This window comes from Salvelinus sp. IW2-2015, unplaced genomic scaffold (genome assembly GCF_002910315.2).
Source record: "Salvelinus sp. IW2-2015 unplaced genomic scaffold, ASM291031v2 Un_scaffold2044, whole genome shotgun sequence".
Lineage (NCBI taxonomy): Eukaryota > Metazoa > Chordata > Actinopteri > Salmoniformes > Salmonidae > Salvelinus > Salvelinus sp. IW2-2015.
The window spans coordinates 30,258-57,560 of NW_019943389.1; the positions used below are offsets into that span (position 1 = coordinate 30,258).

The window sequence follows — 27,303 nt, forward strand, 5'->3', positions numbered from 1 at the left end:
GCACAGCATCTCAGTGCTTCAGGAGTCACTAAAGACACCCTAGTTCGATTCCAGGCTGTATCACAACCGGCCGTGATTGGTCATCCATAGGGTGGCACACAATTTCCCCAGCGTGGTCCGGGTTTAGCCGGTGTAGGCCGTCATTGTAAATATGAATTTGTTCTTAACTGACTTGTCTAGCTAAATGAACATTAAATACAAAATAAGTGCATCGATGACGTGGTCCCCACAGTGACCGTACGTACATACCCCAACCAGAAGCCATGGATTACAGGCAACATCCGCACTGAGCTAAAGGGAAGAGCTGCCAAGTTCATGGACGCATGTAAGAAAAACCRCTATGCTCTCCGACGAACAATCAAACACTCAAAGCATCAAAACAGGACTAAGATTGAATCATACTACACCGGCTCTGATGCTCGTCAGATGTGGCAGGACTTGCAAACTATTACGGACTACAAAGGGAAGCACAGCCGCGAGCTGCACGAGCCTACCAGATGAGCTACATGACAACTATGCTTGCTTCGAGGCAAGCAACACTGAAGCATGCATGAGAGCATCAGCTGTTTACTCCACACAAAACTAAGGAGATGATTGTGGACTACAGGAAAAGGAGCACCGAGCACGCCCCCATTCTCATCGACGGGGCTGTAGTGGAGCAGGTTGAGAGCTTCAAGTTCCTTGGTGTCCACATCAACAACAAACTAGAATGGTCCAAAAAAAACAAGACAGTCGTGAAGAGGGCACGACAAAGCCTATTCCCCCTCAGGAAACTAAAAAGATTTGGCATGGGTCCTGAGATCCTCAAAAGGTTCTACAGCTGCAACATTGAAAGCATCCTGACCGGTTGCATCACGGCCTGGAACGGCAATTGCTCGGCCTCCAACCGCAAGGCACTTCAGAGGGTAGTGCGTACGGCCCAGTACATCACTGGGGCAAAGCTGCCTGCCATCCAGGTTCTCTACACCAGGCGGTGTCAGAGRAAGGCCCTAAAAATTGTCAAAAACTTGAGCCACCCCAGTCATAGACTGTTCTCTCTACTACCGCATGGCAAGCGGTACCGGCGTGCCAAGTCTAGGACAAAAAGGCTTCTCAACAGTTTTAACCCCCAAGCCATAAGACTCCTGAACAGGTAACCAAACGGTTACCCGGACTATTTGCATTGTGTGCCCCCCTCCCCAACCTCTCTTTTTGTCACGGTTCTCTAAAGTAGAACCCAGAAGCAGACCAGGACAAGGAGAGTAAGACGAAGGTGAGTATTTATTTACAAGTTTAAATGTAGTGATAGAAAAATCCAAGTAGCGGAGCGGGCAGCGGAGGTGAGTTGATGGAATTGAGTAAGCAGATCCAAGGAAGTAACTGAAGTCACCGACGACCAGGTAGGGATGGGATGAGTGTTCCGGGTGAATGAATGTAGAGAGAAAAAACGGAGGTAAATTCAAGGCAAGCAAGACGTACAAAACAACAAAACAAACTCTATCAAACTGGAGGCTGATACGCTGGCACAACATACTGTTCATGGCTAACGATCCGGCAGGGAATGGATGTCAAGTCAGCGCTTATGAAGTGGAGGGGTGATGATCAGGACCAGGTGTGCAGATAGCTGATGGGATACAGGTGCGGGTACTCAGAGATCCTCCAACTAGCTACATCCCCGGCAACCAGACAGGGTGCGTTCCGGACCACGGAACACCAGGAAAAAACACTCCAGGACAAACACAAGGCAAAAACAGACTCAGGAAGCGGAGATCGTGACCACTTTTACGCTGCTGCTACTCTTTGTTTATCTTATATGCATAGTCACTTATCACTTTTACTATACATTCATGTACATACTACCTCAATTGGCCTGACCAACCAGTGCTCCCGCACATTTGCTAACCGGGCTATCTGCATTGTGTCACCCACCCGCCCCCACCCCTTTTTTACGCTACTGCTACTCTCTGTTCATCATATATGCATGGTCACTTTAACCATACCTACATGTACATACTACTTCAATAAGCCTGACCAACCGGTGTCTGTATAGAGCCTTGCTACTGTTATTTTCAAATGTCTTTTTACTGTTGTTTTATTTCTTTACTTACCTACACCACACACACACTCACACACACACATACCTTTTTTTCACACTATTGGTAAGTAAGCATTTCACTGTTGTATTCGGCGCACGTGAGAAATAAACTTTGATTTGATTTGATTTGTACTGGTACCCCCTGTTTATAGCCACAAGCAGACCACCAAAGTCCCTGTTTCCAAGAACACCAAGGTAACCTGCCTAAATGACTACCGACCCGTAGCACTCACATTTGTAGCCATGAAATGCTTGAAAGGCTGGTCATGGCTCACATCAACACCATTATCCCAGAAGCCCTAGACCCACTCAATTTTCATACCGCCCCAAAAGATCCACAGATGATGCAATCTCTATTGCACTCAACACTGCCCTTTCTCACCTGGACAAAAGGAAAATCTACAGGAGAATGCCATTCATTGACTACAGCTCAGCGTTCAACACCATAGTGCCCTCAAAGCTCATCACTAAGCTAAGAACCCTGGGACTAAACACCTCCCTCTGCAACTGGATCCTGGACTTCCTGACGGGCCGCCCCCAGGTGGTAAGGGAAGGCAACAACACATCTGCCACGCTGATCCTCAACACTGGGCCCCTCAGGAGTGCGTGCTCAGTTCCCTCCTGTACTCCCTGTTCACCCATGAGTGCATGGCCAAGCACGACTCCAACACCATCATTAAGTTTGCAGACGACACAACAGTGGTAAGCCTGATCACCGATAACAATGAGACAGCCTATAGGGAGGTCAGAGAACTGGTAGTGTGGTGCCAGGTTAACAGCCTCTCCCTCAACGTGATCAGGACAAAGTAGATGATTGTGCGATACAAGGGAAGGAGGACCAAGCACGCCCCCATTCTCATCAACGGGTCTGGAGTGGAGCAGGTTGAGAGCTTCAAGTTCCTTGGTGTCCTCATTACCAACAAACTATCATTGTCCAAACACACCAAGACAGTCATGAAGAGAGCACGACAACAATTATTTGGCATGGGTCCTCATATCCTCAAAATGTTCTACAGCTGCACCATCGAGAGCATCCTGACTTGTTGCATCACTGCCTGGTATTGCAACTGCTCGGCCTTCGACCACAAGGCACTACAGAGGGTAGTGCGTATGGCCAGTAAATCACTGGGGCCAGGCTTCCTGCCATCAAGGACCTCTATACCAGGCGGGTGTCAGAGGGAGGTCCTAAAATTGGCAAAGACTTAAACCACCCTAGTCATAGACTTTTCTCTCTGCTACCGCACGGCATAGTCACTTTACCTCTACCTACATGTACATATTACCTAAATTACCTCGACTAACCTGTGCCACTGCATATTGACTCTGTACTGGTCCCCCCTGTATATAACCTCTCTACTGTTATTTTATTGTTGCTCTTTAATTATTTGTTATTTTACACATTTTCTTCTTTAAAGTTTATTTTAGAAAATACTTTCTTAACACTTATTTTTCTTAAAACTGCATTGTTGGTTAAGGGCTTGTAAGTAAGCATTTCACTGTAAGGTTTACTACACCTGTGATTTGATTTGATTTGTTAAGTGGTGGCGTCCCATGCTTTCAGCCTGTTGGCCTGAGGTAGGACTAAATATATTTAAATAGTGGAGTAGGGTGGTGTTTTTATTTTTGATTTAAGTGAGTGTAGGGTTAGATGGTAGGGTATTTGTCTATTTTTTTTGGTCTATTTTTTTAAGCAAAGTATAAAGAAGTTATACTCCAGTCTAGTAGGTGGCGGTAATGCAACATTTATTCGATGTCAACCGTTGTTAAACCTCATTGAAGAAGAAGAACCTTTTCGGTTGGACACCTTTACTGAATAAGCGTTTTCCTACCGGAATAACGTTCCGGCTGCTTCAGCAGAAGAACTTACATTCATCAAAGGTTTGTGGCCTATTACATTTACAGTTGCATCTGTTTTGTTCCATTATTACTGACCAATGTAGGACTGTTTGTTTATTTTTGTAATAAGGTGTAGGCTACATTGCAAGATGTGCATAGTCTCCATCAAAGAGTAATGATTGCAGACCATTGCTCGAATAATTAGCATTGTATTCAACATACTTTAACATTCGATGTAGCTACATAACTGCCGTACATAAACAATGAATAGGTCCTCATTATTAAAAAACGCCCATCTCAAAATGTAATATAATGCTTTTATTACATTTTACGTAGTGACCCGAGCAATGAGAAGAGCAAAGAATGTTACGGAAGCTGTGCTGTGTGATTCTACTCATCATCCAGCGGGATACAGAAAGTAGGTTTCCGATTGATGTCATAAAATCCCATACTTTTGAGTGCATGTTTTTTTTCTCTCTTTTAATGTTGACACAATGCAAGGACAATAACAACCACAAAGCCCCACCATTAAATTGCAGTCCTGGTACTTTTAGGGTACGATAAGGCACACATATTAGCTCAGTATGTTTACTATGTTTTAAATCATTATGTTTACTGTTTTACCTCAGCATGTTTACTATGTTTTTAACTTAGTATGTTTTGAGATATGCTGAGCATGCACAAGTATCTAGGAATGTCTTGAATATCTGACTCTTGATTAAGTGTAAGAACAGAGTCAGAGCCTTTTGCTTATTGTTCTAATAACATATTCACTAAGTAGTTTCAGACTAGACTGGTCCCAGATCAGTATGTGCTTTAGCCATCTCCTCTGACTATGGCTGTCCAAATGGGGAGGGGGTCAAAGATTGAGCAATTGGCACATTTGTTGTTGCAATAGCCACATTTCAGCATCAATAGGATATCATAGTTCATAGCACAGCTAAATACTAMTAATGGTCTTGTCTCTGTGTTTAGGTAACATCTGTTTATTAGAGTTCATAAACATCTATTCTACAGGTATCTTTTGGACTGTTTTTTTGGCTTGTGTTTTCTCTTTAGGTACACGTGTGATTGGAGGACGCAGGACTGTGGTACAGGGGAAGGATGTGGACTTATCCTGCAGACTGATAGAGACAACCGAGGATCTCGAACAGATAACATGGCAGAAAAGTACTGCGGAAGAAACACAGAACCATAATTTTATGCTGATTTATCCCAATGGGGTTACTAAGTTTATTGCACCGAATGGATTGACAGATAGAGTCCAGTTTATTGGGAACCCATCAGAGAACCTTGGATCTATTCGAATAACAGCTGTCAGACTGTTGGATGAAGGCACCTTCACATGTATCTTCAGTGTTTTCCCCAGTGGAGCATACATTACAGAGATACTTCTGACTGTGCTAGGTAAGAACTCTTCCTTCACTCTTTGATTCGATGTTTCTACTTTTGAAAGTCTAGAAAGACTGCGTGTGATAACCAACACTAGACAGCTAAAAAGTTGGTTGGTACATTTAAAAAAATAATTACAAGATTTTATTTGATGTTTTATAAACAATACAAAACAGACACATACAAACAACTACATCATACATACAAACATCTTGTAACGGCAGTCTAGCTCTTCCTCCTCCTCAGACGAGGAGAGGCGAGAAGGATCGGAGGACAAATGTGCAGCGTGGGAAGTTTCCATAATTTAATGACATGAAAACTAGACAAGAATACAAAACAACAAACGTACTAACCGTCACAGTCCCGTGTGGCACAAACACTGACACAGGAAACAACCACCCACAAAATCCCCAACACAAAACAAGCCACCTATATATGATTCTCAATCAGGGACAACGATTGACAGCTGCCTCTGATTGAGAACCATATTTGGCTGAACACAGAAACAGACAAACTAGACACACAACATAGAATGCCTACCCAGCTCACGTCCTGACCAACACTAAAACAAGCACAACACATAAGAACTCTGGTCAGGACGTTACACATCTACAGCACACCCGCCAGACCCACTAGCCCTATTTTCAGCGCACGCAACACTTTCTGACATATGGCTTCAAACTGCATGATTTTGTTTCTCTCCGTCGCCCACGCTCTTTCAATTTTTTAAAATTAATAAAGCATTGAACTTTCATTTCGTGAAAAACGGAGGATTGTCTTATTTCCAGCTTTTGTGTATAAGTTTTGTCCAACCCATCGGGTATCTCATTGCACCCTCATATGTCATGTCTTGAAATATACAGACGGACAAATTAATAGTATATTTACATTGCAATACCTCTGCATCTTTCCAACTCCACCCATTACTTTTGAATTTTGTAACATTCCCAGAAGGCATGAATTATTGAGTCATTAGTAGTTTTACACTTCAGACATGACTGCCGTTGTGTGGTAGAATTTATGAATTCTGACCTGTATTTACATTTTATAAATTAATTTATACTGGATTACGAGAACATTTTTGTTAACTGTAATCTCGTTAGTTATGTTCCAACCTTCCCTCCATCTTGTGCTAATATCAGTTATTTTTAAATCTTCCAAACGCTTATATTGTCTGTTGAAAAGGCTCTCTGCAAGGTTTTGTAAAACTTACCAATCATATAAACATCCTTTTCTGACTCATAGGATTCCCTCAAAATTGCTCTGATGTCCAAAAGATGTCTAATTGAAATGTTGTGAAATAGAACTTTTAAGTTGCATTTATTTTTAAATGTCTACATTGGTCAACCCAAAATTGCTTTTTAAAGCTGTCATGGAAATGGATGTATTGCTTATTACCAAGTCATTTACGGTTTCTATGCCTTTAGTTTTCCTTGTGGGGCAATTTATCGATGAATTGTGAAAAGCTATCCAAGGATTGTTCCATAAGATTGTGTTTCTAGGGAGTGATATTGGTTCTTGTAAAATGTTTCATTTTTTTCATATTCTTAACTATGAAGTTGTTAATGTTCTTAGCTTTATCCTTTGCAAATAGACCCGTGAAAAGATTCTGGGGATGAACATGTGCATCTTCAATATGTAGCCAACCCATTGCTCCTCTTTTATGTCGCAAGTAAAAGCCTTGGGTAGCAAGCTGATACAATTCCAAGTCTGGCAGGTTAAAGCAATCCTCAGACTTAGGAAGATGTAAAACTTTCCTTTCTATTCTTCACATTTTATTTGCCCATATAAAGTATGTTATTACCAAGTATACTTTTTACATAAATAAATACAAAAATGGCAGCCATTTCATTCTAAAGAGGTAGGTTCATTATTCAAGTGAAGCAAGAGTCAGAGACCTCATCTACAGGTTTTACCTTGCCATGGAAAATGCATCTTCCCTACAGTTAGAAATAATAGTTCCAAAGGGGTTCTTTCCAGAGGGATAGGATTCTACATTGAACCTTTATCTTAACCGTTTTTGGAAGGAAGGGTTCTTTGATGATTCCTTGGAAGGCAAGAAAGGACATGGATGCCTTCTGAATTTTTATAAGACTTTCATTTTAATATTATTATAATTATTTTTTACTTTAACATCAAGAGTTCCAGTAATCTGATGAATTTCAAAACATGTTTTAAACTGTACGTACAGTATATGGCAATATTTGTACATACAATCTGCCTTTACTACTATAGCCCATAGAAACACATTGAATAATACATTCATTAATGGCAAAAAAAGACAGTCAAAGAATATATCTGGGAGATTTAAGAAAGTTCAGGAAATATATTTCTATTTGTTAACACTTTCTGAAGGCACTGTATATATATTTTTTCTGGTGTAGAGTAAAACACTCAAAACCACGCCCATCATTATCATATTTCTCAGCGTGCTCTATTGGAGGTAGATTTATTATTTATTGTTTATTTCAATATCGGTGTTTTTGCAAGTCCAGTGATTAGTATATTAATATTATGCTACACTAAGATAAATAACATTTATTTTTCAAAACTAATCCAATCTGTTACAAGTTGGATTTATTGCACCCATTACTGAGAAAGTTATTCCAGTTCAGATGATTTAGGTAGTCTTATTTATCAGTCTTACCTACCCTGGCAGTCATTCTGAATGCAAGTTGCGTGTTGCAATTGTTTTATATCCTCAGTGGCTAGACTCCAATAGCAATTACACATCACTTTCCAAGTCAGCATAATGTGACTTGCAGGCCTGATGTGGCCTGTAAAGCATGAGTTTCCTTTTTAGGGTATAACTAGGCACTCAAAGAAAGGCTTTATGATATATACTGTATGTAATGCATTGTCATAAAGAATGTAATTAAAAAGGCTAATAAGGTTGGTGGAACCATTCATAGAGGGTTCTAGGAGGATTCCTTCAGATATAAGGGTTCTTGGGCGGCAGGTAACCTAGCGGTTAGAGCGTTGGGCCAGTAACCGAAAAGGTAGCTGGTTTGAATACCTGAGCCAACAAGGTGAAAAATCTGTTGATGTGCACTTGAGCAAGACACTTAACCCTAATTTCCAGTGGTGCTGTACTACTATGGCTGACCCTATAAAACAACACATTTCACTGCACTTATCTGGTGTATGTGACAGTATAATGAAGCAGCAACTCTTCCAAGAGTTCTACCTAGCACCAAGAAGGGTTCCTGTATGGGGACAAACCAAAGAACACTACATTATATGGTTGTATTTAGCGCCTTTTTCCTAAGAGTGTATCCTCTTACTCAAGCTATAACCAGGAGAGTACAGGCATTAATAGTTTCCTTAATGGTGGAACAGATGTTGGAATATACAGAATACACCACTATATCCTGCATTCCTTAACGGCATAATCACTGGGCTGTGAATGCTTTTCAGTGGAACTGCTGAAAATGGAAACACAGCTTTAGTGATGTGTGTGAAACTTAATACCTCAGGTGCAGGTACCTCTCATCAGGGTGAGCTAAAACCTGTTAACTGGATTTGACCAAACCTCCAATACAGTAAATGTGTAGCTACTAATGATGCATATTGCAATTGGCCAGATAGAGAACATGAAAGGGTTTATTTAAAGTTTGTTGGTCATGTGACATGAGCATTTGGATAAGCTTTACAYGGCGGGCTGTGTGTATTGTTATGCTGGTGAATGAGGACCCAAAAKCGACGTAATAGAAACAGAGTCTTTATTCCAGTCTTAAACAAACAATAATTCTCCTGGATATTATCCTAGGTAAATCCAAAACAGGAAACTGAAATCCTCTCGTCAGTAGAGAGGAACGACTGGAGACGCGACCACAGACTGCAGGTCGCTTCAGGAAGGCACAGGCCGTAGCTGACATAGACACCTGCTCACACGCAGCATCTGAAGAAGGCAAAAACACGACAGGGCGGAACAAGGACACAGAACAGCAAACATCAAACAAGAATCCGACAAGGACAGAAGCGGAAAACAGAGGGAGAAATAGGGACTCCAATCAGAGGGCAAAACAGGGGACAGGTGTGAAAGAGCAAATGAGGCAGTTAGGAGAATGAGAAACAGCTGGGAGCAGGAACGGAACGATAGAGAGAGAGAGCGAGAGAGGGAGAGAGGGAGGGGGAGAGAGAGGGATAGAAAGAGGGAAAGAACCCAACAAGACCAGCAGAGGGAAGCACAGGGACAAGACATGACGATCAATGACAAAACATGACATGTATTTTCGTTGTTTTTTTCATGTATGGTTCCCCATTTATAATTAGTGACTTGTTCCTGTTTTCTATTCTCTGTTGGTTTGTGTTCTGGTCATAGTTCCTCCAGTGGTGAGTGTGACAGTTGATGTTGCTCCTGTCATTGGGGAGAATGAGGTTGTCTTGGCAACCTGCGTGGCTGCTGGTGCCAAGCCACAGGCAGAAGTGACATGGAAGACCGGTGAATTCGGCAGTTTGTTGAGGACGGTGACCAACTCCACCCAGCACGCCAACGGCACCACCACAGTACTCAGCCTCCTGCTCGGGGTACCAACCAAGGCAGCCAATCAGCAGCAGGTCCAGTGTGTGGTTAACCAGTCTGCCCTGGTAGCAGAGAAGACCTACAACTACAGCATAAACATCCACTGTAAGTATATTCTACTACCACTGTCCTACACTATAAACATCCACTGTAAGTATATTCTACTACCACTGTCCTACATTATAGACATCCACTGTAAGTATATTCTACTACACTGTCCTAACATAGACATCCACTGTAGTATATTCTACTACCACTGTCCTACATTATAGACTCCACTGTAAGTTTTTACTACCATTGTCCTACATTATAGACATCCACTGTAAGTATATTCTACTACCACTGTCCTACACTATGAACATCCACTGTAAGTTATATCTACTACCACTGTCCTACACTATAGACATCCACTGTAAGTATATTCTTACTACCACTGTCCTACACTATAGACATCCACTGTAAGTATATTCTACTACCACTGTCCTAGACCATAGACATCCACTGTAAGTATATTCTACTACCACTGTCCTACACTATAAACATCCACTGTAAGTATATTCTACTACACTGTCCTACATTATAGACATCCACTGTAAGTATATTCTACTACCACTGTCCCTACATTATAGACATCCACTGCAAGTATATTCTACTACCACTGTCCTACATTATAGACATCCACTGTAAGCATATTCTACTACCACTGTCCTACATTATAGACATCCACTGCAAGTAATTCTACTACCACTGCCTAGACCATAAACATCCACTGTAAGTATATCTACTACCACTGTCCTAGACCATAAACATCCACTGTAAGTATATTCTACTACCACTGTCCTACATTATAGACATCCACTGCAAGTATATTCTACTACCATACTGTCCTAGACCATAAACATCCACTGTAAGTATATTCTACTACCACTGTCCTAGACCATAACATCCACTGTAAGTATATTCTACTACCACTGTCCTACACTATAGACATCCACTGTAAGTATATTCTACTACCACTGTCCTACACTATAGACATCCACTGTAAGTATATTCTACTACCACTGTCCTAGACCATAGACATCCACTGTAAAGTATATTCTACTACCACTGTCTAGACCATAGACATCCACTGTAAGTATATCTAAATACCACTGTCCTACACTATAGATATCCACAGAGGCACACAAGTCGTATGGACCTTTACCCGCTTTCATTGTACTGCTCCTCTTCTGCAAGTAATCTATCAAACTGAAATGAAGGAAGAACAGGTTCACAAACAAATATTTCTTAGTGTTGCCTCATTTGTGGATTCAAGTTTCACCCCTGCCCACTGCTCAGATCCTGTAGTGTCATTGTTATGGGTCTGTCTTGGTATGAGTGTGTAGGTCTATTTACATTCTATATCTGCAGTAACTGTAACCTTCTCTCTCTATCGCTTTTTCTCTCTCTTTCTCTCTCTCTCAGATCCACCTCAGTCATTGAACGTTACACTTAGTGAGGCCTCTAAAGCCACAGTCTTACTATGTGTAGCAGACGGCAACCCACACCCCAACTACACCTGGAGCAGGTACTCACTCCTATGTAAACTAGTTCAATCCAGTTTAAATGTAAATGTTAGGTACACTTGTTTAAACATATGAAACAGATTAGCTTGAAGCTTAAGTATGTTCATATATTATGCTGGTAGTCAAATGATGCCTTTGCCTATCTCACACACATACATTCAGCCCCTCCCCTCCTCTCTCTCTCTCCCCCAGAGTGGTCCAGCCATGGCCTGGGTCTTCAGTGAGAGCAGAGGGAGACAAACTGCACTTCCTCAGTCTCAGCTCTGAGCTGAATGGTCTCTTTGTCTGTGAGGCCTCCAACCCCTACGGACGAGCAAATGGCTCCCTCTATGTACACATATACTCTGGTGAGAAGCACCTGCGAGAGTGAGAAACACACACACACTATTCATGCTGGTTGCTTAACTAGTTGCTTATGCTGTTTTATAAGATGCTTATAATTGTTATACGATTGATTGATTGAATAGTTTATTGTCCCATAGGGAAATTTGTCTGGCAACAATATAGGCATTCCTGGCATACGTATAAAACACATATATGAAGTGTGATGTAGCATGGATAACAAAGTTGAGCCAGATGTTCACTTATCATTCACTGCATGTGTTAGTATCAGACTTATGGCATTATTCCGCTTTCTATAGGAAATTACTGTATAACCACTAACTAATTTGGTCATGATACACACTTATCTCTTTCTGCATATGTACATCTCTTATAACCTGGTATTATCTCTTTGCTTTCTGCAGGAAGTGTTTGCATCAGAGCTGTGATGGTTGCTAGGGCAACATGATTACATGTAATTGTAAATACAGACTGTTTCTTATATTAATTGTATCTCCTCTCTCCTCACAGAGACATCTGCTGCCTGTTGGGTTCTACTGGTCATTCTATGTCTGATTGTTTCTGCTGCACTTGGATGGTTCTGGTGGAAATACGGACAGTTTCCTTGGTAATATCAACTACTGTAATATCATGAACTGAATTTTGCATTGTGATAATAATGCATTTGCATTAGATGATCATATATTGATTTTGCTCAAGTTAATATATTTTATTTTTCTGGACTATATTTTCCAGGAGTTCAATAGTGGCCAAGGCACCAGAACAGGTATGCTGTGGTTTGTGAATAGTTACAGATGTAGGATCTTAATTTGAGTCAGTTTGCTACAGCAGGAAAATAATCGTGCAGCAACAGAAAATGTGAATTATTATGAAAATTATTATTCATAGACATTTTTGTAAGGGTTGATACATTTTTCTTGAGGAAAATGTAATCTGGAATTTCAAAGCGGAAACTGCAAACTTTAGAAGCCTTTTTAAACCTCAAATACACTACAAGTGTTAAATGTCCTACATTGCAGGGAAGGTCTCCAGTTCCCTCAACTGGGTGATCAAATGAAGTTGCTACATATGTATTTCACTGTCCTCCATTGTTTTGTGACTAAACTTACGAATTAGGTTTCTCATTAGCCACTGGTTTCTATGTAATGATACTGTAATAATGTCTGTTTGATTCCAGACTATATCAGTATCTTCCAAGACGAGGAGACATGACAAGGTTGAGGAAGGTGAAGATGACTCATTGGCTGCAACTGTCCAAACCAGGAAGGAGCCTGAGGAAGAGGAAGAAGTATCATGATGTATGGAACAATATACCTTATTTGTTTTTTGGAAACATTTTATTTTTAATTTGTATTATTCCAAATGTTTTTCATGTTTGATAGATTGTCTGTTCATTAAGTATATTTATTGTGTTAGCTCGAAGAAACTGCCGGACAGGTTTTAAGTGAATGCCAGAAAAATCTCATTCTCCAATGTTCTAACCATCTGCAAAGAATAGGCACATTATCCCGAGTGGAGCAGTGGTCTAAGGCACTAGAGATCCTGGTTCGAGTACAGGCTCTGTCGCGACCGGAAGACCCATGGGGCGGCGCACAATTGGCCGGGTTAGGGGAGGGTTTGGCTGGCAGGGATGTTCTTCTCCCATCGCGCTTGAATGACTCCTGTGGCGGGCTGGGCGCATGCACGCTGACACGGTCGCCAGGTGTACAGTGTTTCCTCCGACACATTGGTGTGGCTGGCATCCGGGTAAAGCAGGCATTGTGTCAAGAAGCAGTGTGGCTTGGTTTTGTCGTGTTTCAGAGGATGCATGGCTCTTGGCCTTTGCCTCTCCCGAGTCCATACGGGAGTTGCAGCGATGAGACAAGACTGTAACTACCAATTGGATACAACAAAATTGTGGCGAAAAAGGGGTCAAAAGTTTAAAAACATTATACAAAAATAAAACAGAATAAGCACATTCTCCAATCATCTAATGAACAATATCTTCTAGGACATTGGAAACCTCGACTCAATCACCGCTTCACCCAGTGCTGGTCCTCGTTTCAGATTTTTGTTCCCCTCTCGTGGACTCCGCCTTGCTGTGGTTGAGGGGCTTTGTTGCTTCAGCGGGAACATCAACTCTCCTGTATGTATGTACAGTATGTATGTATGAATGTACAGTATGTATGTACAGTGCTTTTAGAAATTATTCATACCACTTGACTTATATTTTGATGTGTTGCAGCCGTGAATTTCAAATTGTAAAAAAATATKTTTTCCTCACTCATCTACACACAATAACGCATAATGACAAAGTGAAAACATATTTTTTGAAATGTTTGCACATTTATTGAAAATGAAATACAGAAATATCTAATTTACATAAGTAATCACACACATAAGTAAATACATTTACATTTACATTTAAGTCATTTAGCAGACGCTCATATCCAGAGCGACTTACAAATTGGTGCATTCACCTTATGATATCCAGTGGAACAACCACTTTACAATAGTGCATCTAACTCTTTTAAGGGGGGGGGGGGGTTAGAAGGATTACTTTATCCTATCCTAGGTATTCCTTAAAGAGGTGGGGTTTCAGGTGTCTCCGGAAGGTGGTGATTGACTCCGCTGACCTGGCGTCGTGAGGGAGTTTGTTCCACCATTGGGGTGCCAGAGCAGCGAACAGTTTTGACTGGGCTGAGCGGGAACTGTACTTCCTCAGAGGTAGGGAGGCGAGCAGGCCAGAGGTGGATGAACGCAGTGCCCTTGTTTGGGTGTAGGGCCTGATCAGAGCCTGAAGGTACGGAGGTGCCGTTCCCCTCACAGCTCCGTAGGCAAGCACCATGGTCTTGTAGCGGATGCGAGCTTCAACTGGAAGCCAGTGGAGAGAGCGGAGGAGCGGGGTGACGTGAGAGAACTTGGGAAGGTTGAACACCAGACGGGCTGCGGCGTTCTGGATGAGTTGTAGGGGTTTAATGGCACAGGCAGGGAGCCCAGCCAACAGCGAGTTGCAGTAATCCAGACGGGAGATGACAAGTGCCTGGATTAGGACCTGCGCCGCTTCCTGTGTGAGGCAGGGTCGTACTCTGCGAATGTTGTAGAGCATGAACCAACCAAATACATGCTAGAATCACCTTTGGCAGTGATTACAGCAGTAAGTCCTTCTGGGTAAGTCTTTAAGAGCTTTGCACACCTGGATTGTACAATATTTGGACATTATTACAATTCTTTAAGCTCTGTAAAGTCGGTTATTTATCATTGCTAGACAGCCATTTTCAAGTCTTACCATAGATTTTCAAGCCAGAATAAGTAAAAACGTTAACTAGGCCACTCCCGAACATGTAATGTCGTCTTGGTACGTAACTCCAATGTATATTTGGTCTTGTGTTTTAGGTTATTGTTCTGCTGTAATGGGAATTTGTCTCCCAGTATCTGTTGGAAATCAGACTGAACCAGATTTTCCTCTAGGACACTGCCTGTGCTTAGCTCTATTCCATTTATTTTTATACAAAATAACTCCCTAGTCCTTGCCGATGACAAGCATACCCATAACATGATGCAGCCACCACCATGCTTGAAAATAGAGTATGAAGAGTGGTTCTCAGCGATGTTTTGTGTTGGATTTGCCACAAACATAATACTTTGTATTCAGGACATAAAGTTAATTTCTTTTCACTTTAGGATGCACATGATGCATGTTTTGGAATATTTTTTTCTGTAGAAAGTTTCCTACTTTTCACTCTGTCATTTAGGTTAGAATTGTGGAGTAACTGCAATCCATCCTCAGTTTTCTCCTATCACAGCCACTAAACTCTGTAACTGTTTCAAAATCACCATTGGTCTAATGATGACATCCCTGAGCGGTTTCCTTCCTCTACTACGGCAACTGAGTTAGAAAGGACGCCTGTATCTTTGTAGTGGCTGTGTGTATTGATACACCATCCACAGTGTAATTAATAACTTCACCATGCTCAAAGGGATATTCAATGTGTCTGCTTTTTTTACCTGTCGACCAATAGGTGCCCTTCTTTGCAAGGCATTGGAAAACCTCCATGGTCTTTGTTGTTCAATCAGTGTTTGAAATTCACTGCTAGACTGAGGGACCTTATAGTAACTGTATGTGTGGAGTACAGAGATGAGGTAGTCATTCAAAAAATCATTTGAAACACTATTATTGGACACAGAGTGAGTCCATGTAACTTATGTGACTTGTTAAGTAACTTTTTTTCTCCTGAACTTAGTAACTTTTTTTTCTCCTGCCATAACAAAGGAGTTGAATAATTATTGACTCAAGACATTTCAGCTTTTCATGTATTTTTTTATCATATTTCCACTTTGACATTATGGGGTATGATGTGTAGGTGTCACGTTCCTGACCTGTTTTCCCTTGTTTTGTATTTATTTAGTATGGTCAGGGCGTGAGTTGGGTGGGTTGTCTATGTGTTGTTTTCTATGTTGGGGTTTTGTGTGTTCGGCCTGGTATGATTCTCAATCAGAGGCAGCTGTCAATCGTTGTCCCTGATTGAGAATCATACTTAGGCAGCCGGGGTTTCACGTGTGTTTTGTGGGTGTTTGTCTACCGTGTTAGTGTTTTCACCACACGGTACTGTTTCGGTTTTCTGCACATCGTTTATTGTTTTTTGTATTTCAGTGTTCAGTTCAGTTTTAATAATTCATCATGAGCACGAACCACTCTGCATATTGGTCCGATCCTTCTCGCCTCTCCTCGTCCGATGAGGAGGACGAAATAGACAAGCGTTACAGTAGGCCAGTGACACAACATCTAAATGTAATACATATTACATTCAGACTGTAACACAACAAAATGTAGAAAATGTCAAGGGGTGTGAATACTTTCTGAATGAACTGTACTGTACGTGTTGAAGCCAACTAAAGGGAGCCCTGGTATAAGCTAAATTACATATGTATGAAATGGAGAACCTTGTCAGTTACAACTACTGTACACACACCTTTGGCTGATGGTACTACTTGCGGCGGCTCCAAAATAAATAAATTTATATTACGCGGTTATGCAGTTTTGGTACAGCGAGCAGTTATACTGTAAAAGGAACCATGAAACCAGGTAATCCACTGGGAACAGAAGCTCCTTATGATCCACGCATTAATCCTATCCCTCATGAACGCTGTATTATTTGTTGTTTTAGATTAGTATTAGTGTAGCATGGCATTTTTGGCCACCAGTAGTTACTGTAGGTAGTTAGTAGTTAGAATGCAGGTATTTTCACTACATTAGTAGTTACAATGCCAGTGGTTTACTACGTTAGTATTCAAGGCCTTGCTTTGGTTAGTGCACTCTAATGTCCTTGTTTTTCAGCCTTGGAAATAGGAACACACAGGGACAAGCTGTAGCTTGGAGTCGGGCCTCTTATCAAGTTGAAATATGCTTAAAGAGGAACCTAGTCTGCACACTTGCCTTTTTTTAATCAACAATGAGAGACAGGTATGTGGGTTTAGGGGTGGTGTGTGTGTGTGTACAGTACTAGTCCGTACATGTCTTTGTGTTAATTGGTTGGTTGCTAATTAAACATACACTACCGTTCAAAGGTTTGGGGTCACTTAGAAATATCCTTGTTTTTGAAAGAAAAGCACAATTTTTGTACATTAAAATAACATGAACGTGATCAGAAATACAGTGTAGACATTGTTAATGTTGTAAATCACTATTGTAGCTGGAAACRGCTGATGTTTTTTTTAAATGGAATATCTACATAGGCATACAGAGGCCCATTATCAGCAACCATCACTCCTGTGTTCCATTGGCAAGTTGTGTTAGCTAATCCAAGTTTTTCATTTTAAAAGGCTAATTGATCATTAGAAACCCATTTTGCAATTATGTTAGCACAGCTGAAAACTGTTGTGCTGATTTAAAGAAGCAATAAAAATGGCCTCCTTTAGACTAGTTGAGTATCTGGAGCATCAGCATTTGTAGGTTTGATTACAGGCTCAAAATGGCCAGAAACAAAGAACGTTCTGCTGAAACTCATCAGTCTATTTTTCTGAGAAATGAAGGCTATTCCATGCGAGAAATTGGCAAAAAACTGAAGATCACGTACAACGCTGTGTACTACTCCCTTCACAGAACAGCACAAACTGGCTCTAACCAGAATAGAAAGAGGAGTGGGAGGCCCCGGTGCACAACTGAGCAAGAGGACAAGTACATCAGAGTGTCTAGTTTGAGAAACAGACGCCTCACAGGTCCTCAACCGGCAGCTTCATTAAATAGTACCCGCAAAACACCAGTCTCAATGTCAACAGTGAAGAGGCGACTCCGGGATGCTGGCCTACGAGGCAGAGTTACTCTGTCCAGTGCCTGTGTTCTTTTGCCCATCTTAATATTTTATTTTTATTGGCCAGTCTGAGATATGGCTTTTTTTTTTACAACTCTGCATCCCGGAGTCGCCTCTTCACTGTTGACGTTGAGACTGGTGTTATGCAGGTACTATTTAATGAAGCTGCCTGAACTGTCTGCATTTGGGTCTTTTCCTGAGCCGTAATCGTATGAACTGGTCATGATAGACCCAGCAAACTCGGACCAGCTCCGCAACACTGTCTCCTCCCAAGGAGCCACCATTGGGAGGCACAAGGAGTTGCTTTTTGGTCTCATGGAAGGTTTCCAGACTCTGGCAGAATGCCATGACTGTAGGTTGAATACTTTGCTGGAGCAATTCCGCGGGTTGTCGACTAGGCAGTCTACCATGACGGTAACCACCCAGCCCCTCAGTAACCTGGCTGTCAGCAGCTCGTCTCTCCCTGCCACCCCGGCTTTCCGAGAACTCTGCTTACCTCCCCCTGAATGCTTCGTGAGAGGGTCCGAAAACTGTTGGGCGTTTCTCTCATCTTCGAGCTGCAGCCCTCCTCCTTCYCCTCGGACCGCTCAAAGTTAGCGTAACTCATCACGCTCATTTCCGGGAGGGCTCTCGGCAGGGCTAGGACACTGTGGGAACAACAGTCTGCCATGTGCTTCAGTTTGGAGGAGTTTGTGGCAAAGGTGAAGAATGTTTCCAATGCTCCGTTGTCCGGTAGAGAGGCTGCCCAGAAGTTATTCCAGCTTCGGCAAGCCTGGAACCCGGAATCCCTGTTTGACACGTTCCTGCACGGTTATCGGAGGAAGTTAAAGACGAGCTCATCGCCTTGACCATCCGGATTTATGGGCAGATACGGGAACGTAGGAAGGAGAGGAGGTCCAATTCCGTACCCCCTTGCATGCCCAAGGACTCCCAGGCATCCCGGAAGTCCCTGACGTCTACGTGTCCGAGAGAATCTGAGGCTACCCAAGTGTCTCCGAAGTCTGACGATTCGCCTCTTCCCGAGCCGATGCAACTAGGCAGAGCTAGGTTGTCTCCTGATGAACGTTTACGCAGGCTTAACACGAAGAGTTGCCTGTATTGCGGGACTATTGGTGATTTCGTGTCTACCTGTCCACTAAAAGACTATGCTCACCGGTAGGAGCGAGTACTCTGGTGGGCATACGGAGAACTTTCCTTCTCCCCTTACTCGCACCCATATCCATACCGTCCTGCTGTGGGGGAACCAGTCGAAATCTCTCCGGGTACTCATCAACTCTGGGGCCAATGAGAGTTTTATGGACACTACCCTTGTGTCAGAACTGGGCATCCCCACTCAGCCCCTCTCCATTCCCATAGACGATAGAGTGCTGTAATGACGCACTATTGGCAGGGTCACCCACAATACCACTCTTGTCAACCTGCGAGTGTCAGGGAACCACAGCGAGGCTATACAGTTCATGCTGATTAAGTCTCCTCAGGTTCCTGTGGTATTGGGATTCTGTTGGCTCCAGCTACACAATCCCCTCATCGACTGGACTGCTGGGGCTATCATTGACTGGAGCCCGTTCTGCCACGCCCATTGCCTGAAGTCGTGCAGCCTGCCCCGGGGTGACTACCTGTCGGCTCGGAAGTATCCTCTGACTTCTCCGCCATTCCCGCGGAGTAGCAGAACCTCCGGGAGGTTTTCAGTAAGGCCAGGGCCACTTTGTTTCCAATGCATTGACCCTATGACTGCGGGATCAATCTTATCCCGGGCACCACACCACCCCGGGGACGACTGTATACGCTGTCATGTCCGGAAACCAAGTCTATGGAGACTTATATTGAGGACTGTCTGGCTGCAGGGTGTATCCGTCCTTCTTCCTCCCCTGCCACCGCAGTGTTCTTCTTTGTGGAGGAGAGACAAAATCCTGCACCCATGCATCGATGACCGGGGCCTCAATGACATCATTGAGGCTACCCGCTACCACTCATTGCCTCGGCCTTCAAGCCGCTACAGGGGGCCACCATTTTCTCCAAGTTGGACCTGTGGAACGCCTACCATCTAGTGCGGATATGGGAAGGGGACGAGTGGAAGACAGCCTTCAACATGGCCAGCGGACACAATGAATATCTGGTTATGCCATTTGGTCTGACCAATGCTTCAGCTGTGTTCCAGGCCCGGTTAACGATGTTCTCCGTGACATGTTGAACCGGTTCGTGTTCGTCTACCTCGACGACATCCTCCTCTTCTCCCGCTCAGCCCAAGAACATGCGCTCCACATCCGACAGGTCCTCCAGTGCCTCCTGGARAACTAGCTTTTTGTGAAAGCTGAAAAGTGAAAATTCCATCGCTCCACCTTCCTTGGTTACAATATCGCTGCAGGTAATGTGCAGATGGATCCCGGAAAGGTGAGAGCGTTGGTGGATTGGTCCCAACCTACGTCCAGAGTGCAGCTGCAGCTCTCCCTGGGTTTTGCACATTTCTATCGCCGCCTTTATCCGGGGGTTACAGCACCCTGGCTTCTCCCCTTTCTGCACTCACCTCTTCCAAGTTTCCGTTCACGTGGTCCCCAGCTGCTGACTGAGCGTTCCTGGACCTCAAGCACTGATTCACCACAGCTCTCATATTAGTCCATCCCGACCCATCCCGTCAGTTCGTGGTGGAGGCCGACGCTTCGAATGTCGGAGTGGGAGCTATCCTGTCCCAGCATTCTGCACTGGACCTTAAGCTGCATCCCCGCGCCTTCTTCTCCCATCGTCTTAATGCCACGGAGAGGAATTACAATATGGGGAATCGTGAGCTTCTCGCGGTGAAGATGGTTATGGAGGAGTGGAGGCACTGGTTGGGGGGAACATCCTTTCGTTGTGTTGATGGATCACAAGAAGTTTAGTGTGGCACTCATCTGGAGTATTGAGAACCAGGTCCGTGAGGTGCAGCGTTCTCATCCGGTTATCAGGGGGCCCTAGTCCTGGAGTGGGCTCACTCCTCCAGGGTTGCCTGCCACCCGGGTTCCCGTCGGACCCTGTCCTTTGTGTGACAGAAGTACGAAAAACACGCTGGTAGGCTTGACGAAACAAGACGAACTGGCAACAAACAAACAGAACACAGGTATAAATGCACAGGGGATAATGGGGAAGATGGGTGACACTTGGAGGGGGGTGGAGACAAGCACAAAGACAGGTGAAACAGATCAGGGTGTGACATGAAGTCCCATCTAGGCCAGAAAAGGGAGACCTGGCCAAGAATCCCAGCTATAAAACACTCCATATATACAGTACCAGGCAAAGTTTGGACACACCTACTCAGTCAAGGTTTTTCTTTATTTTACTATTTTCTACATTGTAAAATAATAGCAATCCAGGTGAAGCTGGTTGAGAGAATGCCAAGCGTGTCCAAAGCTGTCGTCAAGGCAAAGTGTGGCTACTTTGAAGAGTCTTTGTTTGCTTAACACTTTTTTGGTTACTACATGATTCCGTATGTGTTATTTCATATTTTAGATGTCTTCACTATTGTTCTTCAATGTAGAAAATTGTAAAAATAGAGAAAAACCATGGAGAGTAGGCGTGTCCAAACTTTTGACTGGTACTGTAATTCCACAGTACAGTGCAGACATAGCAAAAACATAAATAGATATATCACAAAATACCATCATCGTTAAACACTTGTGCCGTTTGTCTCACATTCGGTCATGAAATCAACATGTGTTGAAAGAATATGGAAATAAAACCCAACTTCCCACTACAAACTAAAAAGAGTGCAGGTACCTATGCACAGCTCATTTAAGGTTACAAAACTATTGGTCGGAAGCTTCTCTATAGACCCAGCATGGGAGAGGCAGTCAGGTGAAACTCACTGATACATAGATAGTAGGATAGGGTTAATGGATACAGTAAGCCGTGGGTAGGATGATGTGTTTGTATGTTGAACCTCTGTGCTATTGAATAACAGAGGGCAGACAGAAACTATCTTTGTCCTGAATGAATGAGGATATGTATTCTACAGCTGGTATGTACTCAATGTGGGGAAATGCATCACTCATCATAATTCCATTAGGGTTTTCTTTCTCACNTTTTGACTGGTACTGTAATTCCACAGTACAGTGCAGACATAGCAAAAACATAAATAGATATATCACAAAATACCATCATCGTTAAACACTTGTGCCGTTTGTCTCACATTCGGTCATGAAATCAACATGTGTTGAAAGAATATGGAAATAAAACCCAACTTCCCACTACAAACTAAAAAGAGTGCAGGTACCTATGCACAGCTCATTTAAGGTTACAAAACTATTGGTCGGAAGCTTCTCTATAGACCCAGCATGGGAGAGGCAGTCAGGTGAAACTCACTGATACATAGATAGTAGGATAGGGTTAATGGATACAGTAAGCCGTGGGTAGGATGATGTGTTTGTATGTTGAACCTCTGTGCTATTGAATAACAGAGGGCAGACAGAAACTATCTTTGTCCTGAATGAATGAGGATATGTATTCTACAGCTGGTATGTACTCAATGTGGGGAAATGCATCACTCATCATAATTCCATTAGGGTTTTCTTTCTCACCGGTCTACTATGATTTCTGGTGTGGTTGGAACAACAAGATCACGTGAGCATCAGAATGCCACTCAGCCCACAATGCTAGCTTTATTTTTAGGCAGCCTAAATTCTGGCAGAAAATAAATGGTGGCGGACAGAAGTTCCAGTGACAGAGGGGTGATACAGAGGCTTAACAAAATATATTTAATAAATACTATAAAAAGAACTATCACGAAAAATAAATCAGATAACAGACATTGAAGCTGTCTTCTTTTTCTAAAAGAAGTCACTGTTTAGAAGCCTCTGCCCTCTACACCAGATTCAGAACTGAATGATAGTAGCCAAGCCTCCAGCCAGGTTCCTAACTTGATTATTATGCTGTTACTCTGAGAACTGGACCCATGCAATCTAATATGGACTAGTGACTGTGATGGAAAGTCCCGTRACGTAATCACTATGGTAACGGCAGAGATCAGTAAGTCATGGGAGTGCCTCACTCACATGGCTTTATTTATGTGAAGCATTCAGCTGTATCCCTCTGCTCACTACTTTCTTCATACACAAAGGAGAGAGAAGGCAAGAGCAGTTGTACCGCTGATACATTATTTGAATGTTCTTCTGAATAGAAATTAATGGTAATACCAATTACCCACCCCACCGAAGACATTCTTTAAAAAGTATACTCGGTCATTAGACTTTATATAGGCAAATAAAACTAATGGAATAAAAAATAAAGTTTTACATCTTCCTAAGTCTGAGAGTGGTTTTAACGTTGCGGATATTGTATCAACTCGCTACCCAAGGCTTTTACTTGCGACATATAGTTAAATGGACTAAAGAGGAACAATGGGTAGGTACACTGCAAAAAAAAATAACATCCTGTTAATTTAGGGTAAAGTATGGCTGCACAGGTGCCAGAAAGACTGTAAAAGTACAGACTAAAAATGTACATACATAATCTGTATAAAAACAGTGATTTACTTTCCACCAAATAAAGTATATTACTGCAATTTACAACAATTTTCTCTTTTTACTGGCATTGGTTGTGAAAATAAAGAATTTGCCAGCTAAAACTCCTTAATTGATTACAAAATATAGCTAGAACAGATTATAACCATAATATTACAAAAAACTACTCTCAATTTAACTGGTAAGGGTGCGTGCTGGTGGCAGGGAAGTCAGGCGCAGGAGATCGAACTTGGTAGAAAACGGAGCAGTTTAATAAGTGCTCAACAACTCCGAAAACCAAAATATACAAAATAATACAAGTGGGTACAAAACCCGTCGCACACCAGAACATATCTTGCACATAGCTTACAAACAAACAATCACCGACAAGGACAATGAGGGGGAACAGAGGGTTAAATACACAACATGTAATGAATGGGTTTGGAACCAGGTGTGATACAAGACAAGACAAAACCAAAGGAAAATGAAAAGAGGATCAGCGATGGCTAGAAGGTCGGCGACTTCGACCGCCGAACGCCGCCCGAACAAGGACAGGGACCAACTTCGGCGGAAGTCGTGACAGAATTAGACAGCTTAAACCCAGAAATGACTCCTGAATTGATGCCAAAATATAGCTAGAACACAGATAATTATCCTAATATTACAAAAACCTACTCTCAATATAACTGGTATCAGTTGTGAAAATAGAGAATTGGTCAGTTAAAAAACGGAAATAATTCCTTAATTGATGCAAAAGTTACACAAAATCATAGATAATTGTCATAATATTACAACAACCTACTCTTGATCTAACTGGCATCAGTTGTGAAACTAGGGAATTGTTAAGCGAATAAACAGACTACTCCTTAATTGATGCAAAAATATAGCTAGAACACAGATAACTGTCATTATATTACAAAAAACTACTCAACTCAACTGGTATCAGTTGTGAAAATAGAGAATTGGTCGCCTACAAAACAGACAGCTCTTTAATTGATGACAAAATAAATCTAGAAAACATAATTATCATAATATATTTAAAAAAGAATACTCAATGTAACTATTATTGGTTGTGAAAATAAAGAATTCTCCAGCAAATAAAAACAAAATAACAGACATTACTCAAGGATTTCCTTATATATAGCTTTTTACAAGTTTTATTACATATATTAAGTTATTCAATATACGTTCAAACCTTAACCTGTGTTTGCAGTGGCATGGCAGAGAGGTAAAGGGGTAGAAAGGGAGGGTGTTAAGAAGAAGGGTATCAGGTAATCTCAGTGTACAAAGATTTCTGAAACTATACAATTGATAATTACGGTGTCAAACATAGGACATTCAATTAAAGCATGTTTTTTACAATAAATATCAGTATCTTGACATTTTGGTTATAAAATGTAGGTCAAGTTTTTATTCTATCGTCCTAACCCACAACTATATGGAGGGGGTGGGGGGTGAGATGTGAGTAGGACAAGGTATGTCGATCCTAGTGCAAAAACATTTGTTGAACTCAAACTTTACATATACTGTGTCAAACATTCACTTAAAAGCAACTTACCACATGCTAATGTAAAAACATTCAGTTCTAACATTTTGGTCAAGTGTTTATCATCTGGCTGTTTCTTGACTGTGTGCTGCAGTCGGTGTATTTAAGTGCCTGTATGTGTGCGTGCGCAAGGCTACTCCCTCCATTCATAGTCTGCAATGCTTGAGATCAGATAAATAACTTTGGGATTGATTGCATGCTGCTTTCTTGAGTTCTTCTCCACTTTGGACCCCTTATCTGGGGTGATCTTGAATAGGCACCTGCGTTGGATGAAATAACATAAATAATGTTTATACTAGTGTGTCCGCCATTCTTAATCACTAGCAGTGGTCCTCTACCTTGCAGATACAATAATTTGATTCGTTGACTAACAAAAATGTACCTGCAAAAATAATTGTATCTAATTGAAAGGAGCTATATGTAGGATGTTTGCAATGTAATATTAGAAAATGTCTATGATACAGTTAAAGTAACAGTGGAACGATAATGTTTCTGTAACGATGCGCTCAGCGAGTTCAGGGAGTGAATACATGTCATTAATAAATGAATAAAACTAGAAACACAAACAGCGCACCGACATGAAACAGGAACAATGACGATGGGGAAGAAACCAAAGGGAGTGACATAAAGGGCAGGTAATGAAGGATGTGATGGAGTCCAGGTGAATGTCATTTTGCACATAATGCCTGTGACAGGTATGTGCCATAACCGGCAGTCTGGTGACCTAGAGGCCGGAAAGGGAGCACGTGACAGTTTCAAAATATTTTTTCATCAGAAAGTATATTGAGTGCATAAAAAGTGTATCCTGAAATGCTACATTTCTATTGGCCAAACAAGGGACTGGTGTGGTTTTGTTTTGAAATTGAAAGTTGCCGTTAACAGTAAGGCATCCCAGATGACAACACCAGACTAGAGTTATTTGAAATGTGTGCAAAGAAAGTAATGTCTATTGCAATAGCTCCTTGTTCTCCAGCATTCTTGTAAACTCAGATGGCATTCGATTCCAAGGAATTACAAAACTGAAGTGCCAGTTATTGTCCACTGCTGCCCGTCTACTGGGGCTGGAGCATGCGCTTGAACTTGAGCTAGCCGGTGGTAAGCTTGTGCTTTCAGTGTTGTATCTACCACCTGAGAAAGTGCACAAAAAAACACATTTGGGGTTCTCTTAACTCAACATTTTCCTCCCTGACAACACATACATTATCATCACCGAGTTTCTAATCCAACCTTAACTCCCATTGTAACATATACATCTTGCTATAATTTGTCTGCTTGTTAATTAAATAACATGATTATTATGACATAAAACATTTGATAAAAGCCACAAAACTATATTTGACACCATGAATAGTAGGGCTACACTAGGCTTAATCAGAGTCTGAGAAACTGAGCCTAGATGAGACAGTTCTAATGTCTGTAGATTGAAATCATCGGTAGTATAGCTCGAAAGACTTTACCAAAGTTTATGATTTGAACTATTTGAATTAAACAAATATTACCTGACTTGACCCCCACCTTGAAAATATTTTCTTGGTCATATCGTCACACATTGAGCCCATTTAAGTTTTGGGTGTATATCCACTTTTTAAACAGTAAATGTATAGCCTGTTTAGCGTTTTCTTATGTACATATGTATAGCAAAGGAACAATCCTCGCTGCGGGGTGTTTGGGGGCTACTAGACATACTTCTGGGTGTTGGATCATTCCATTCAGTACTTTCCTTTTCACCTTGGATAAAAATAAGAGTTTGGGAATCAGGCCGTGTACCATGTTCTACTTTTCGCACCATGCTTAACACATTTTACATAGTGACAATACCATGGTTTAATGACAGTTATCATGAGTTCTTGATGTAACAAACTGATACACTTGCATGTAGCATCACTTGGGCTATCAGTTTCCTTGCTTCTACTGGCCTCAGGACATGGACATCTGCCTCCTGGACATACTTCATGTCTTCCAGCTTTTCCACACCCAATGTCTTAAGAGAATCCAGCACTGACTGATGTCCACTTGAGTTTGGCAGCACAGAATATATAAATGATGCAAGAGCACTGTCTTGATCATCCATGTCTACTAAACAAAAAAAGTAAATTGTTCACGTGGTCTCTATTCAACTGTATTTTTGTCCAAACTCGTGTTATTTGAACTATCTACTTCTACCACTTCTAACACTTAATTGATTTCCTCTTCAGCATCTACCATGCTATGTTTCAGTGAAATGACTCCAGTTCTGTGGAAAGCATACGCAGGTAATGGGTAGTA

General features: G+C 41.9%; 1 protein-coding gene across 5 annotated transcripts in view; it reads left to right on the plus strand.

Moving 5' to 3' along the window:
- The window catches only part of LOC112072797 (poliovirus receptor homolog), a 34,647-nt gene extending 17,016 nt beyond the window's left edge, over window positions 1-17,631 (plus strand). The window contains exons 1-9 of one of the 5 annotated variants that reach the window (XM_070439933.1): window positions 3,853-3,952; window positions 4,247-4,328; window positions 4,970-5,317; window positions 9,627-9,932; window positions 11,292-11,394; window positions 11,585-11,739; window positions 12,245-12,341; window positions 12,470-12,500; window positions 12,912-17,631. In XM_070439933.1, coding sequence (XP_070296034.1) covers window positions 4,274-4,328; window positions 4,970-5,317; window positions 9,627-9,932; window positions 11,292-11,394; window positions 11,585-11,739; window positions 12,245-12,341; window positions 12,470-12,500; window positions 12,912-13,031 — 1,215 coding nt within the window. In that variant the 5' untranslated portion in view covers window positions 3,853-3,952; window positions 4,247-4,273 and the 3' untranslated portion in view covers window positions 13,032-17,631. Of the gene's footprint in view, window positions 1-3,852; window positions 3,953-4,246; window positions 4,329-4,969; window positions 5,318-9,626; window positions 9,933-11,291; window positions 11,395-11,584; window positions 11,740-12,244; window positions 12,342-12,469; window positions 12,501-12,911 lie in introns of those variants that run through there. The other 4 variants (XM_070439935.1, XR_011476336.1, XM_070439932.1 and 1 more) reach the window with 4 other exon arrangements.
- The last annotated feature ends 9,672 nt before the right edge of the window (window positions 17,632-27,303 follow it).